Raw genomic sequence first — 12,927 nt, forward strand, 5'->3', positions numbered from 1 at the left:
TGAGAAAGAAATTGAGCAATAAAAAAAAAAATCACTTTAACCACAGTTAATTTTACATTAATCTTCCTCTTTTTTTTCTCCTTTTCTGACAGGATTTAGCTGACTGTTCAACTGATCCTTATTTTGCTGGGATATTCTTCACCGATTACTTCTTTTACTTCTATCGACGCTGTGCCTGATTTGTTCAAGTTTGGGGACTTTACCAAAGAAAAATAGGAATACATTTAACAGAAACCGACATCCTCTTGCGACTTCTTTTTTCTTCTTTGTAAAACATTTACGTTTATTGCTGAAGGACTTTTTCAGGCTTTAGCTTCCAACAGTTTTGAGACATTAATGAGGAGAATAAAATGTTTGCTGAAACTTGAAATAATGTGGTGTTTGATTTTGCCATGACTATGAAGAAAACATTTCCTGGAGGAAACAGTTCTGTTGAATTTAAAAATACTGTTTCTGGTGTTAAGGAAGTCGTGAGCTCAAAGTAAGTAGGTCTAGCCTCTACTTTGTTTTAATGTATTTTAAAGCTTTTGAAAAAGCCAAAAGGGCCATGTCGACTTCGGCCCACTAAACATAGACTCTTGAGAATGTGTAATATGGTATGTGGCGGAGTTGTGGGGGGTGGTATCTGATGCTGAACTCACATTTAGGCAAAAATTGTCCTCTGTGTGTGTGTGTATTGTATAAACACATACGCTAGAGTACAGAATGTAGTTTGTTAATAAAATGGATTTAAGAGAAATAATTACAACTCTGCTTTGCAATGCTTGATGGACACTAAACTTTCTGTGTGAGTAGGATATGCCCCCTTGTAAAGATGGAAACTCCTATACCCCAGAGCGCACTGAAATGAATCAAACTAGCCAGTCCTGAGCCTGCTTACTCTGCCTCACCTGTTCCTTCCCTCAGATTACCACAATAAAGGGTCATGTCTGCAGTTCCTCCTCCTCACTCTGCCTCCTGACTGATCCCAGGGCTTCCCTGGGTGGCTCCCTCTGCCATGGCATGCCCCCTTGTCTTGGGGACTGTGAGTAACAAACTATCATTTGGATGGCAATTATCTCCTCATCTGCTGGTCTTATACTTCAAATTTTCTATTAATACGCCATTTTTTAGAAAATGGAGATCCAAGCCACCCTCACTGTAGTTCCAGGTAACAGGGATGCTGAATGACTGGCCTTGCCTTATCTTACTGTTGGTCTCTGGGTCAATTAGGATAAGAAATTTGATTTTTTTTTAGCGTCACAGAGGTAATCAGCAGCAGTAAAACATCCTCTTCCTTATTTTCAGCTATTATTAAATATGTGCCATATGGATGGAAATTAATTGTGAGACCCCAACAATTAAGAAAAGAAAAGATATGGCTCTTGCTCTCATAGAAGGCATTTTAAAATAAACATATTAACATAAAGGTTGTTTACCCAGTTATTAAGAGCTGAGATTCTGAAGCCAGATGGTCTTGGCTTAGTCTTGAGTTCAAATCATGATTTTATCTGTGTATCTTTAGGCAAGTTATCTAATTTCCATAAGTTGCAATTTCTTCACTTATAGAAGATAGTGAATATTTACCACAGACAGGATGAAATGAGATAATGTATGTAGAGCACAGATAGGTTCTAAATAAAGGTGGGGTGTTATTGTTATATCTCCATAGAACAGGTTCTAAATAAATGTGAGCTGTTATTGTTATATCTCCATAGAACAGGTTCTAAATAAATGTGAGCTGTTATTGTTATATCTTCATAGAACAGAATAATTATAAAGATTACAGTGGGATTATAAAGGGATTGAGTAAATACTCACACATACATCAAGGCATTTTCAACAACTATAAAAACTAAATTGTAGGCTGCATGCAGTGGGATTACACACCTGTAATCCCAGCACTTAGGGAGGCCAAGGCGGGTGGATCACCTGAGCTCAGGAGATCGAGACCAGCCTGGCCAAGATGGTGAAACCCCGTCTCTACTAAAAATACAAAAATTAGCCAGGTATGGTGATGGGTGCCTGTAATCCCAGCTACTTGGGAGGCTGAGGCAGGAGAATTGCTTGAACCCAGGAGGCAGTGAGCCGAGATCACGCCATTGCACTCCAGCCTGGGCAACAAGAGTGAAACTCCATCTTAAAAACAAAACAAAACAAAAAAACCTAAATTGTAGACAGAACCATATATATGTATATCATATAATGTTTATATTTTTTCTTTTAAATTTATTTGTATTTATTTTTTTTAGAAACATAGTCTCACTCTGTTTTCCTGGCTGGAGTATAGTAGAGTGATCATATCTCACTGCAGCCTTGAACTCCTAGGCTCAAGAAATCCGTTTACCTCAGCCTCCCAAGTAGCTAAGATGACAGGTACGTCCCACCAATGCCCAGCTAGCTTTTTCTTTTTTTTTTAATAGAGACAGGGTCTCACTATGTTGTACAGTCTCATCTCAAACTGCTGGTCTCAAGTGATCCCCTCCTTCCTTGGCCTCCCAAAGTGTTGGGATTACAGGCCTGAACCACTGCACTTGGCCCCCTATATTTGGAAAATTATTTTCCCTTTTATTAATACTAATAGCATAACTTTTGTAGAAAATGGAATAAGGTAGTTAAATTCTTGGGAGGAGCATTTCAGGATCCCTCTAGTTTCTTAGATTCAGATTCAAACTTGGTTCTCCTAAGCTGTAGTGTCGGCCTGTCCTAGCATGACTTAGGTCCAGATACTGTAGTTGTAACACCATTTAAAAATGGGGTCCTAAGTGGTTGATGTGGGAGAGATTCCATTAATTTGACTCTTCTCCTAGTAAAGGAATGTTTGTCAGCAGCAGAATTACAAGTGATCTTTTTGGCACATAAATCCCATGTTCTTATTTATGCACTTAAGCTTGGTATAATATGGTGGGTTTCAGATATCTAATGTAGTTCAGAAATATTGCCTATAAAGGGATTTCTATAAAATGAGTGCCATTTGTTCATTAAATTCCATTAAAAGACTGGAAGTATTTTCCTACAGAAAAACTTCTATAGGAGATTGTGTTGAAAGCCTTCAGAAAGGAAGGATTTAAGTGAGTGAATAGATCTACGGCAACCTGTGACATGCTGGGATTAGTTAGGCCTATTGGGAGGACAGACTTTGCTGGAAGATTCTCTTTGTATTTGCAGCACTTTTCCAGTTGTGAGATATTCACTGTGGGCCACACTGCTTCAGGCCACAAGACTTTCCTTTTATGCCAGAGAATTTTCTACTCTCCACTGGAATGTCCTCAAAATCAAGTAAATTAAAGTGTCTATAACAGTCTCCTCCCAGAAACTTATAACCCGAGGCTAATCATGAGAAAAACACCAGACAAATCCCAGCTGAGGGGTATTCTACAAAATATACGATGAGCATTCTTCAAGTGTCAATCAAGGTCATCAAAAACAAGGAAAGTTGGGCCGGGAACGGTGGCTCACACTTGTAATCCCAGCACGTTAGAAGGCCGAGGCGGGCGGATCAACCAAGGTCAGGAGTTCCAGACCAGACTGCCCACATGGAGAAACCCTGTCTCTACTAAAAATACAAAATAAGCCAGACGTGGTGGCGCATGCCTGTAATCCCAGCTACTCAGGAGGCTGAAGCCGGAGAAACGCTTGAACCTGGGAGGTGGAGTTTGCAGTGAGCCAAGGTCGTGCCATTGCACTCCAGCCTGGGCAACAAGAGCGAAACTCAGTCTCAAAACAAAAAAAATAAAAAAACAAGAAAAGTCTGAGAAACTGTCACAGCCGAAAGGAGCTTAGGGTGACATGATGATTAAATGTAATGTGGGTCCTGGATGGGATCTTGGAACTGGAAAAGGACATTAGGTAAAAACTAAGGAAATCTGAAAGAAGTATTAAGTAAAGCATGGACTTGAGTTAATAATAATGTATCAATATTGTCTCATTAATTGTGACAAATGTACCACACCCATGTGAGATGTTAATAGGGGAAACTGGGTGTGAGGTTGATGGCAACTCTGTGTACAATTATCTTTGCAATTTTTCTGTAAATCTAAAACTGCTCTAAAATAAAAAGGTTATTTTTTAAAAACTCAGAAAAAGGTTCATAAGAGCTGGGCTGAAAAATCACATCCTGCTACCAGGTGCCATTTGTAATAACATAGGGATAAGTTCAAGCATGAAAAATAGGTACTATATTTAACTTCAGGTCATCAAAGTATCTTAGTTCCCTGCTTTGACAATTATTTAAGGTCAGATTCTGTATATCAATCCAATTAGCCCCAAATATTAGAGAGTATTCTAAGATAATCATATAAAGAATTAACAATACTTTTTCATGAGTTCTAATAAAGCTTCTCAAACAAGATTTTGAAAGTGCTGTCAAAATTTTTTTAAACAATTGAACCATAAAAATTCACTTACAACAAACAACTGGCATGTATGAGTTCAACCCTCCAGCATCTAAAAATTGAAAACACTACAAGGCTACAGTAACCAAAACAGCATGGTACTGGTACCACAACAGAGACATAGATCAATGGAACAGAACAGAGCCCTCAGAAATGATGCCGCATAGCTACAACTATCTGATCTTTGACAAACCTGACAAAAACAAGAAATGGGGAAAGGATTCCCTATTTAATAAATGGTGCTGGGAAAACTGGCTAGCCATATGTAGAAAGCTGCAACTGGATCCCTTCCTTACACCTTATACAAAAATTAATTCAAGATGGATTAAAGACTTATATGTTAGACCTAAAACCATTAAACTCCTACAAGAAAACCTAGGCAATACCATTCAGGACATAGGCGTGGGCAAGGACTTCATGTCTAAAACACCAAAAGCAATGGCAACAAAAGCCAAAATCGACAAATGGGATCTCATTAAACTAAAGAGCTTCTGCACAGCAAAGGAAACTATCATCAGAGTGAACAGGCAACCTACACAATGGGAGAAAATTTTTGCAACCTACTCATCTGACAAAGGGCTAATATCCAGAATCTACAATGAACTCAAACAAATTTACAAGAAAAAAACAAACAACCCCATCAAAAAGTGGGCAGAGGACATGAACAGACACTTCTCAAAAGAAGACATTTATGCAGCCAAAAAACACATGAAGAAATGCTCATCATCACTGGCCATCAGAGAAATGCAAATCAAAACCACAGTGAGATACCATCTCACACCAGTTAGAATGGCCATCATTAAAAAATCAGGAAACAACAGGTGCTGGAGAGGATGTGGAGAAATAGGAACACTTTTACACTGTTGGTGGGACTGTAAACTAGTTCAACCATTGTGGAAGTCAGTGTGGCGATTCCTCAGGGATCTAGAACTAGAAATACCATTTGACCCAGCCATCCCATTACTGGGTATATACCCAAAGGACTATAAATCATGCTGCTATAAAGACACATGCACACGTATGTTTATTGCGGCACTATTCACAATAGCAAAGAGTTGGAACCAACCCAAATGTCCAACAACGACAGACTGGATTAAGAAAATGTGGCACATATACACCATGGAATACTATGCAGCCATAAAAAATGATGAGTTCGTGTCCTTTGTAGGGACATGGATGAAACTGGAAAACATCATTCTCAGTAAACTATCGCAAGGACAAAAAACCAAACACCGCATGTTCTCACTCATAGGTGGGAATTGAACAATGAGAACTCATGGACACAGGAAGGGGAACATCACGCTCCTGGGACTGTTGTGGGGTGGGGGGAGGGGGGAGGGACAGCATTAGGAGATACACCTAATGCTAAATGACGAGTTAATGGGTGCAGGAAATCAACATGGCACATGGATACATATGTAACAAACCTGCACATTGTGCACATGTACCCTAAAACCCTAAAGTATAATAAAAGTAGATATACATAAAAAAAAAAAAAAAAGAAAACACTTTATAGTGCTCATAACCCATCTCTTTTTCTGTTTTCATTTTATTTATTTATTTATTTATTTATTTATTTATTTATTTATTTTTTGAGATGGAGTCTCACTCTGTCGCCCAGGCTGGAGTGCAGTGGCATGATCACAGCTCACTGCAACCTCCGCCTGCTGGGTTCAAGCAATTCTCCTGCCTCAGCCTCCTGAGTAGCTGGGACTACAGGCATGCACCACCATGCCCAGCTAATTTTTTGAATTTTTAGTAGAGACAGGGTTTCACCATGCTGGCCAGGCTGGACTCTGTTTTTATTTTAATATATTTTTCATATATAATTTTTGGATTTCAATATTAGTGACAGATTCTTAACAATATATTATTTGAATGATGAAACTAAAATCTTCAAAAGAAAAGCAAAAAATAAAATAAAATAAAATAAAATAAAAGCAATCTGTTAACAGTTTACAAGTATTTTCACTGACGTGTCATTTGATTTTCACAACACTGTGATGTTGGGAGTGAGGAGAAGTTTTCATGTTTCTCCATTATATAATTAAGGAAACTCAGGCACAGAGAGGTTAAGCAAGGATAAGAGGTGAGCCGGGTTTTCTGGTGCTAAATTTCATCCCTGTCCACTCCATTACTTAATTTCCCCTTTGAGATTTGTTTCCTCTCTTCATGACTCTTTGGAGTTTGTGAGAGACCACCAACTCAGATATTGACCCACTGAAAAGTCACTAACACACCAATGGCTCTGGAAAGTGTTATTTCTTCAGGCTTCTTAAGCAGATAGATTAATTAGAGGCCATTTTGTCAAAATACAGAATAGGGAGAGAACAGAGGGACCTAGATGGGTGGAGTCTCCTATCACCAGCCACTAAGTTACATCTTCTGTTGTGCCAGAGCTTAACACCTCACTTGAGAATGCTAAATATCAACCTCCATTTGAGAAACACTTCAGTAGAATCTTCACTTGGCAAAACTAAAAGGGTTTTGGCTTTCATTTCTTTAAGGACCTGTGTCACTGATTTTTGTGACTGATTCTAAAGAGCCAGTTGAACTCTTAGGAAGCATCCACGGATTAAGAATCTAGTGAAGGCTGGGTGTGGTGGCTCACGCCTGTAATCCCAGCACTTTGGGAGGCCGAGGCGGGCGGATCACGAGGTCAGGAGATTGAGACCATCCTAGCTAACACGGTGAAACCCAGTCTCTACTAAAAATACAAAAAATTAGCCGGGCGCCTGTAGTCCCAGCTACTCGGAGAGGCTGAGGCAGGAGAATGGCGTGAACCCGGGAGGCAGAGCTTGCAGTGAGCCGAGACTACGCCACTGCACTGCAACCTGGGTGAAAGAGCGAGACTCTGTCTCAAAAAAAAAAAAAAAAAAAAGAAAGAAAAAGAAAGAATCTAGTGAATTTTTGTTGAGTGGTTGTTTAAAGCTTGAAGAAGTGCAGCTTCAGAGACTTCCAATTTACCAGCAGTGTTGAGTATACTAGTCCATCTTTTTTGGATCCCATTCTGGATTCTGTGAATGGGAGAGTCTTTCTCAGCCTTTAAGATATATAATTGGAGCAGAAATGAGTGCCAAAGATCACAGTCCCAATCCTTCAACTTCTTTATGGCGCCATACAAATACAAAATGAGATCATTATTTTAGGAAGATTCCTGATAACATGTCTTTGCCAGAGCTGAGTTCTCAAGACATTTTTAGCTGTACCAGACTGACCCACTGTTTAAGTTCAAAAATAACTAGGAAGAGAACTAAACTCAGAGCCAGGAGACTTGAGACTAATAATGGCTCAATAACTTGTTATTGGTGTTGTTGTGGATAATTCACTTAACTTCTATGAGTTTCACTTTCCCAGTTGCAAAATTGGATTTGTAATAGTTTTGACTACTGCTAAGGGTTTTTGTGAACACTAAATGAGATATTTACATGAAACCTCTTTGCAAAGTGGAAGATGCTATATGAATACAGAAGTCATTAAGAATGGTCCCTGGGAAGACATTATTTTGAATGAATAAATCAGATGTTAGAAATTCTTATTTTAATGAGTTTCAGTCCATGATGCTTAGGGTAAGTTATTTACATTTCTAGCTACCATCTTCTTCACCTGGAAAACATGTTGCTTAGCATATAGTAGATGATCGATTAACATTTATTAAGCAAAAAGTGGGTAATAGAAACATTTTCCTCTTATTTACCAGGGACTATGGCAAGATGATATCCTAAAACAGATTTGAATTCCTCTCCCTGTTACTGTGACTTTTTTTATTCCTACTCTTTAAAGTAGGATTATTATTATATTATTATTATTATTTGGAATAATAGGTTATTGTTCTCTTGCCCAAGCACATTTAAAACGCTTCTAAATGACTTCGCATAGAAACTAGAAAAATCAATTGGCTTATCATTTGTCTGTTAGAGGATTCCAGAACCATGATAGTCAACTACAGCTTATTATTCATTATTTATATTTATACTGCTGCATTTAATTCTGTTCAGCACAACTGCATAAGTATCTAAATTAGTTTCAGGTTAATTGTAGAGCATTTAATGAATGTTTCATATTATATATAAACATTGAATGCAATATGTCAGCAATTAGGCTGCTGTAGTATTTGCCCTGATGTGAGCTGTAAGATCGCGGGCCTGTCATCGTATTCAGTTACGAAAAACCTTTCCTTTTAAGTGTGGACATGCTTGGGTTTCAGGAGAAGTATCAGGATTTATCCACAGTAGAGAAGCTACTCAAAGTTATGTAAAAAGAAAAAGGCTCTTAGTCACTTCTTGGAGGTAAAAAACAAAAACCAAACAACCTCCCCCACCCGCCACCTCACACACACACAAAAAAAACTTCAGCCTAGATGAACCTGCACGTATTCCTTCTGCCTCTGAGCTCTGTAATCTGGCTTATTCCTTTTCACTCACTCACTCACTCATTCACTCATTCACTCACTCATTAGCTCACTTAACAAACATTTATGGAGGACTTTCGGTGTGCAGACTTTATACAAGGTGCTAGGATACAACAGAAGCGTGGCATCATTGCTGGCCTTTTGGAGGCATCGTGGACTAGCCAGGCAGCCACAGTCAGCCATCACACAATACCAACAGCGCTGGAGTTGTGGCATTGACATTGTGCTGGGAGAGAACAGGAAAGGGGTCATAAATTCTGCCTTTCAGGTAAGTGAGAAAGAGGAAGCAGGAAAGGGAAGACAAGCAGGAAGAGGCATCTGAGCTATCTAGGTCTAAAAGGATGAGAAGAGTTTTGGGGTTTTTGTTAAACAGAAATAGAGAAAGGTAGACATTGCATATGAATCAGTTTTTTATAAGAAAGAATCTGATTTTAAGTGCACCAGGAACTGCAAAGTAATTCCTACCCCCTCCCATCTTAAGCCAGCTCTTCTGTTAGCTTTACTAACAGGAGAGGCACTCTTATTTCTGAAAGACACCACTTCCTTTCCTCAGCTCCAAAAGCCAGCCATCTGTCCCAGGAGATTCAAGGAAACTGTGGGAAAAGCAAAACATGTTGGATGGAGCATGGGATGACTCAGTGAGCTGGCTATGAGACTGTGGGTGGGGAGGCTGAGCCTGAGGACAATGACTGATTCATCCACAGGTACTGCTGTCTCTGTGTGCTACCATAGAGATAAAATTTGTGTAGTGAGCAAAGGCCACAAGTCTTTTGGTCACTCCACCCATTTATAAATAAAAAGTTTTCCTTCCTGAAGTTTACTTCTATTTTTAAGTCTGAGGTACTCATGGTGGGAAGGGCTGGGAGAATCTAAGTTCTCCCTGCATGCCTTTCCCTTTCTTTTGGTAGCAGCACTCTGATTTTTCCTTTAGTGAACTATCATGCCCTAGCGCTCAGTCTCTATGAATCAGGTGAGGCTGATACCACCCCATCGTTCCAGAGAAGAACACATGACTCAGGCTTTGGCAAAGAAAACATTTCATTCCCTTGGCTACAGTGATTACTTTAGTGGTAAGCATATGACCCAGGTTAGGCCAATCACACTCATCCTTGGGTGTCTGACTGAAACCATAAGCAAAGATGTACTCTCTTTGGAAATTATTAAGCTGGCAAGAATGAGCCTGGAGCTTCTGAGAACCACCTTGCCATCATGGTGGGCAGCCTGCCAGAGAATGAAGCCAACACAAAGGAAAATAGAACTGAGATATGAGAAGGGCAGGTTTCTAAGCCAGATATGAAATTTACATTTAAATTCCCATGAAAGTCCCCCATGGACTTAGCAGTTAGGTGGACTGCAGATTTCCATTTCTCTTTAGTCAGGCTGAATTTGGATTTTGCCACACTGCCAAAAGAGTTCTGATGAATACTGGCTCTTATGAAGACTCTTTCAACACTTTGCATGCAGGATGCCCAACTGGCTGATTCCAAATGCTGATACCTTGTTTATGAGGTTGTTGGTTACCATTCAGGGTTTGGAAGGTGGCTCTCCTCCATTCCCTAATGGCTTCCCTCCATTTACCTCTCCTCCATTCCCTAATGGCCGCTAAGTCCTAAGTGGATATCAAAGACATCTCATATTTGTATAGTGCTTTCATTTTACAGTTCTACAATTATTTCTCTCTCCTATTTTATTTTTATTTTTGGCAAGGAACAAAAACTCAAAGTAACTAACAAACAGTGGGTTTATTATATAAGAATGTAGAAGAATTGCACACCAAATGTAGGACGTGTAGCTGAGCTTCATGAGACCTAGACAGTCACCAGAGGCTAATCTCACCATCTCTGTCTTTAGGAGTCCACATGACATCTGCCTGCTTCTCTCTACAAGGCTGCCTCATTCTTCTTTCTTCAGACCAGCTGCTCTGCTCACTCATTTGCTTGCAACCATCATGGCCATCCTAAAATGTAGTCTTGGACCCCAAGTCTCCATTAACTTCCAGCTTGGTTCTCCAGGGCTAAATGACTCAGAATCTCAAGTTTTAAATTCCCATGAAAGAGAGTCTGACTGGTTTAACCTTGCTCAGCTATCCATGTGGGTTTAAGCAGCTGTGGCCAGGGAAAGGTAGTCGGTAAGACTACCTCTTTCAGGCTAGGGTTGGTGGTGGTGGATAGATTTTGTAAGTAGGGAAGAAAATTATAAGCATTTTCAGTAAAGACAGTGTATCTCATTTGGTCCTCATATTTCTGAGAGGCAGAAATTATTATTATCCCTATTTTACATAAGATTTAGGATAAGCGGCTTGTTTGAGGCTATACAACTAGAAGGTGCCCACTGTAGCATTTTAAACTCGAGACTTTTCACTTCAGATCGCAAGTGGTTTCCTCAGCACTATTCTGTCAATGCGAAGTTATATGGTCTCACTTTCTTGAGCATCACAAACATATCCAATCTTGATTTTTAAGGATTTGTTTTAACAGCACTAACTTATGGTTTTAAATCAAACATAGTAGTGATCCAGAAAGAAAAGGTTGAAGAAGAAAATCTGAACCATAGGTCTTGGATGAAGCACTGTTAACCATTAATGAAGAAGTGAGCAAGAGTGAAAATCCTGTTGGGAAAATTTCAAAGGAAAAAGTAGTTGGTTAATGGAGGGCCTGTGCTTGGGGCATGTGTGTGGCTCACCGCTGCTGCAGGGGTTTCAGCGGTAGTTAAGACAGCTGGAGATTCAATTCCAATTGATAGGTTTGAGCAGTAAATGCTGCCAGTTGAATGATGGATCTCATCATAAAGTATTCTGTCTGGGTCTTCTGTAAACATGGATAGCTGAATCTCAGATTTATAGTTCATGCTCCCACAAACTCAGACTTTCCTACTCTGTTCCTTACTTCCCATCTTTCACTAGACTTAGAGAGAGGAAAGCAAATGTTTGTTAATACCATTACAAAGTTATATAATTTTCATAATTTTAATTCATACAAATTGCAGAACTCATCTCTAATGCGACCTACTCTGGAGGACTCATCCCGTTCCCCCATCCCATCACTCTCAAATCCCACCTTAAATAGTTCTGATGTCCCGGAGAGTCCGTTCTTAGTTGTGATGTGACAGTTGCCATTCTCCTTTTCTCTTTTGTGGCTCCTTGGGGAATTATCTTTGGTCACTACCATTACCAAACTTAGTGGCTCACACATCAACACTTACCGATGATGTCACAAATAGCTGCTCAAGGTTCTGCTGTTACTGCCATATGTGTCTGTGCCTTGGCAGCCTTAGCCAAACCAGTGTTGAGGGCTCTCACTGCCACTGGAGGGCTGGGTCTGACTGTGTCAGGCCTCCACCTCAAGGGCCCTCACCTCAAGTGCTAAGCCAGTTCTTTGTTGGCAGCCTCCTCTTCCTAGGATTCAGCCTAAATTGAATTAATACTGCTTGACGTGGAAGTTGGGCTCTACTGTGTTATAAATATCTCCCTCCCAGAAGCTGCTTTTGTCCTAGAGCCAAGCTACTGGCCTCTACTTGCTTCTCCTGGGATGAGCGTTTTGGTTTTTCATGTACAAAGATCCTGGGAACTCACCTCATTTTCAGACATGCTTGAATCACAGTTGAATATAGATTTTAGAACAAAATATAAACAAATACATGTGAATATATGGGACACTTTCTGACAGGTTTTCCAAAGTTATCAAATAGTGTTTTATATAATCCCACCTCTGAGGTAGGGTAAAACTAATTCGTACTGGAAAAGCAGTGGATCCCAGGACACATATGCTCTACTTTAGCTCCTGTGTTTCTGGGCTTGGAATCCTGGTGATCAGGGTCGTCCCAGGTAACGCTATGTCTTACGCCCGGAGAGTTTGTGCTCAGCAGCTAGACTTTCAAGGAGAGAGTGCTACTGTCCTTTTATAAACTCGCTTTTTTTCTTTTGTGACAAGAGCCAAACCAACCAACCAGATAAAAAACTTAAAATACCGCTATTCTTGAGGAGCACACAAACCCAACTGGAATATTCTGCAGGTGAGACACTCTCCAACTGAAAGATTTTTCTCTCCCCTGACACATTTCTGCTCAGAACAGATCTCTGACCTTTGAAGTTTTAGACCAATCTGTATGCTAATACTTCATTAATGGGTTTCAGTTTTTCATTCA

At 39.8% G+C, this 12,927-nt stretch overlaps 1 protein-coding gene across 1 annotated transcript in view; it reads left to right on the forward strand.

Annotated features, from left to right (window-relative positions):
• The window catches only part of MYRFL (myelin regulatory factor like), a 124,732-nt gene extending 122,601 nt beyond the window's left edge, over window positions 1-2,131 (forward strand). Inside the window, exon 25 of the mRNA XM_055237899.2 lies at window positions 93-2,131. Within this exon, the coding sequence (XP_055093874.1) occupies window positions 93-179 (87 nt within the window). The 3' untranslated portion in view covers window positions 180-2,131. The remainder of the gene's footprint in view (window positions 1-92) is intronic.
• Window positions 2,132-12,927: the final 10,796 nt, after the last annotated feature.

This window comes from Symphalangus syndactylus, chromosome 13 (genome assembly GCF_028878055.3).
Source record: "Symphalangus syndactylus isolate Jambi chromosome 13, NHGRI_mSymSyn1-v2.1_pri, whole genome shotgun sequence".
NCBI classification, from domain to species: domain Eukaryota; kingdom Metazoa; phylum Chordata; class Mammalia; order Primates; family Hylobatidae; genus Symphalangus; species Symphalangus syndactylus.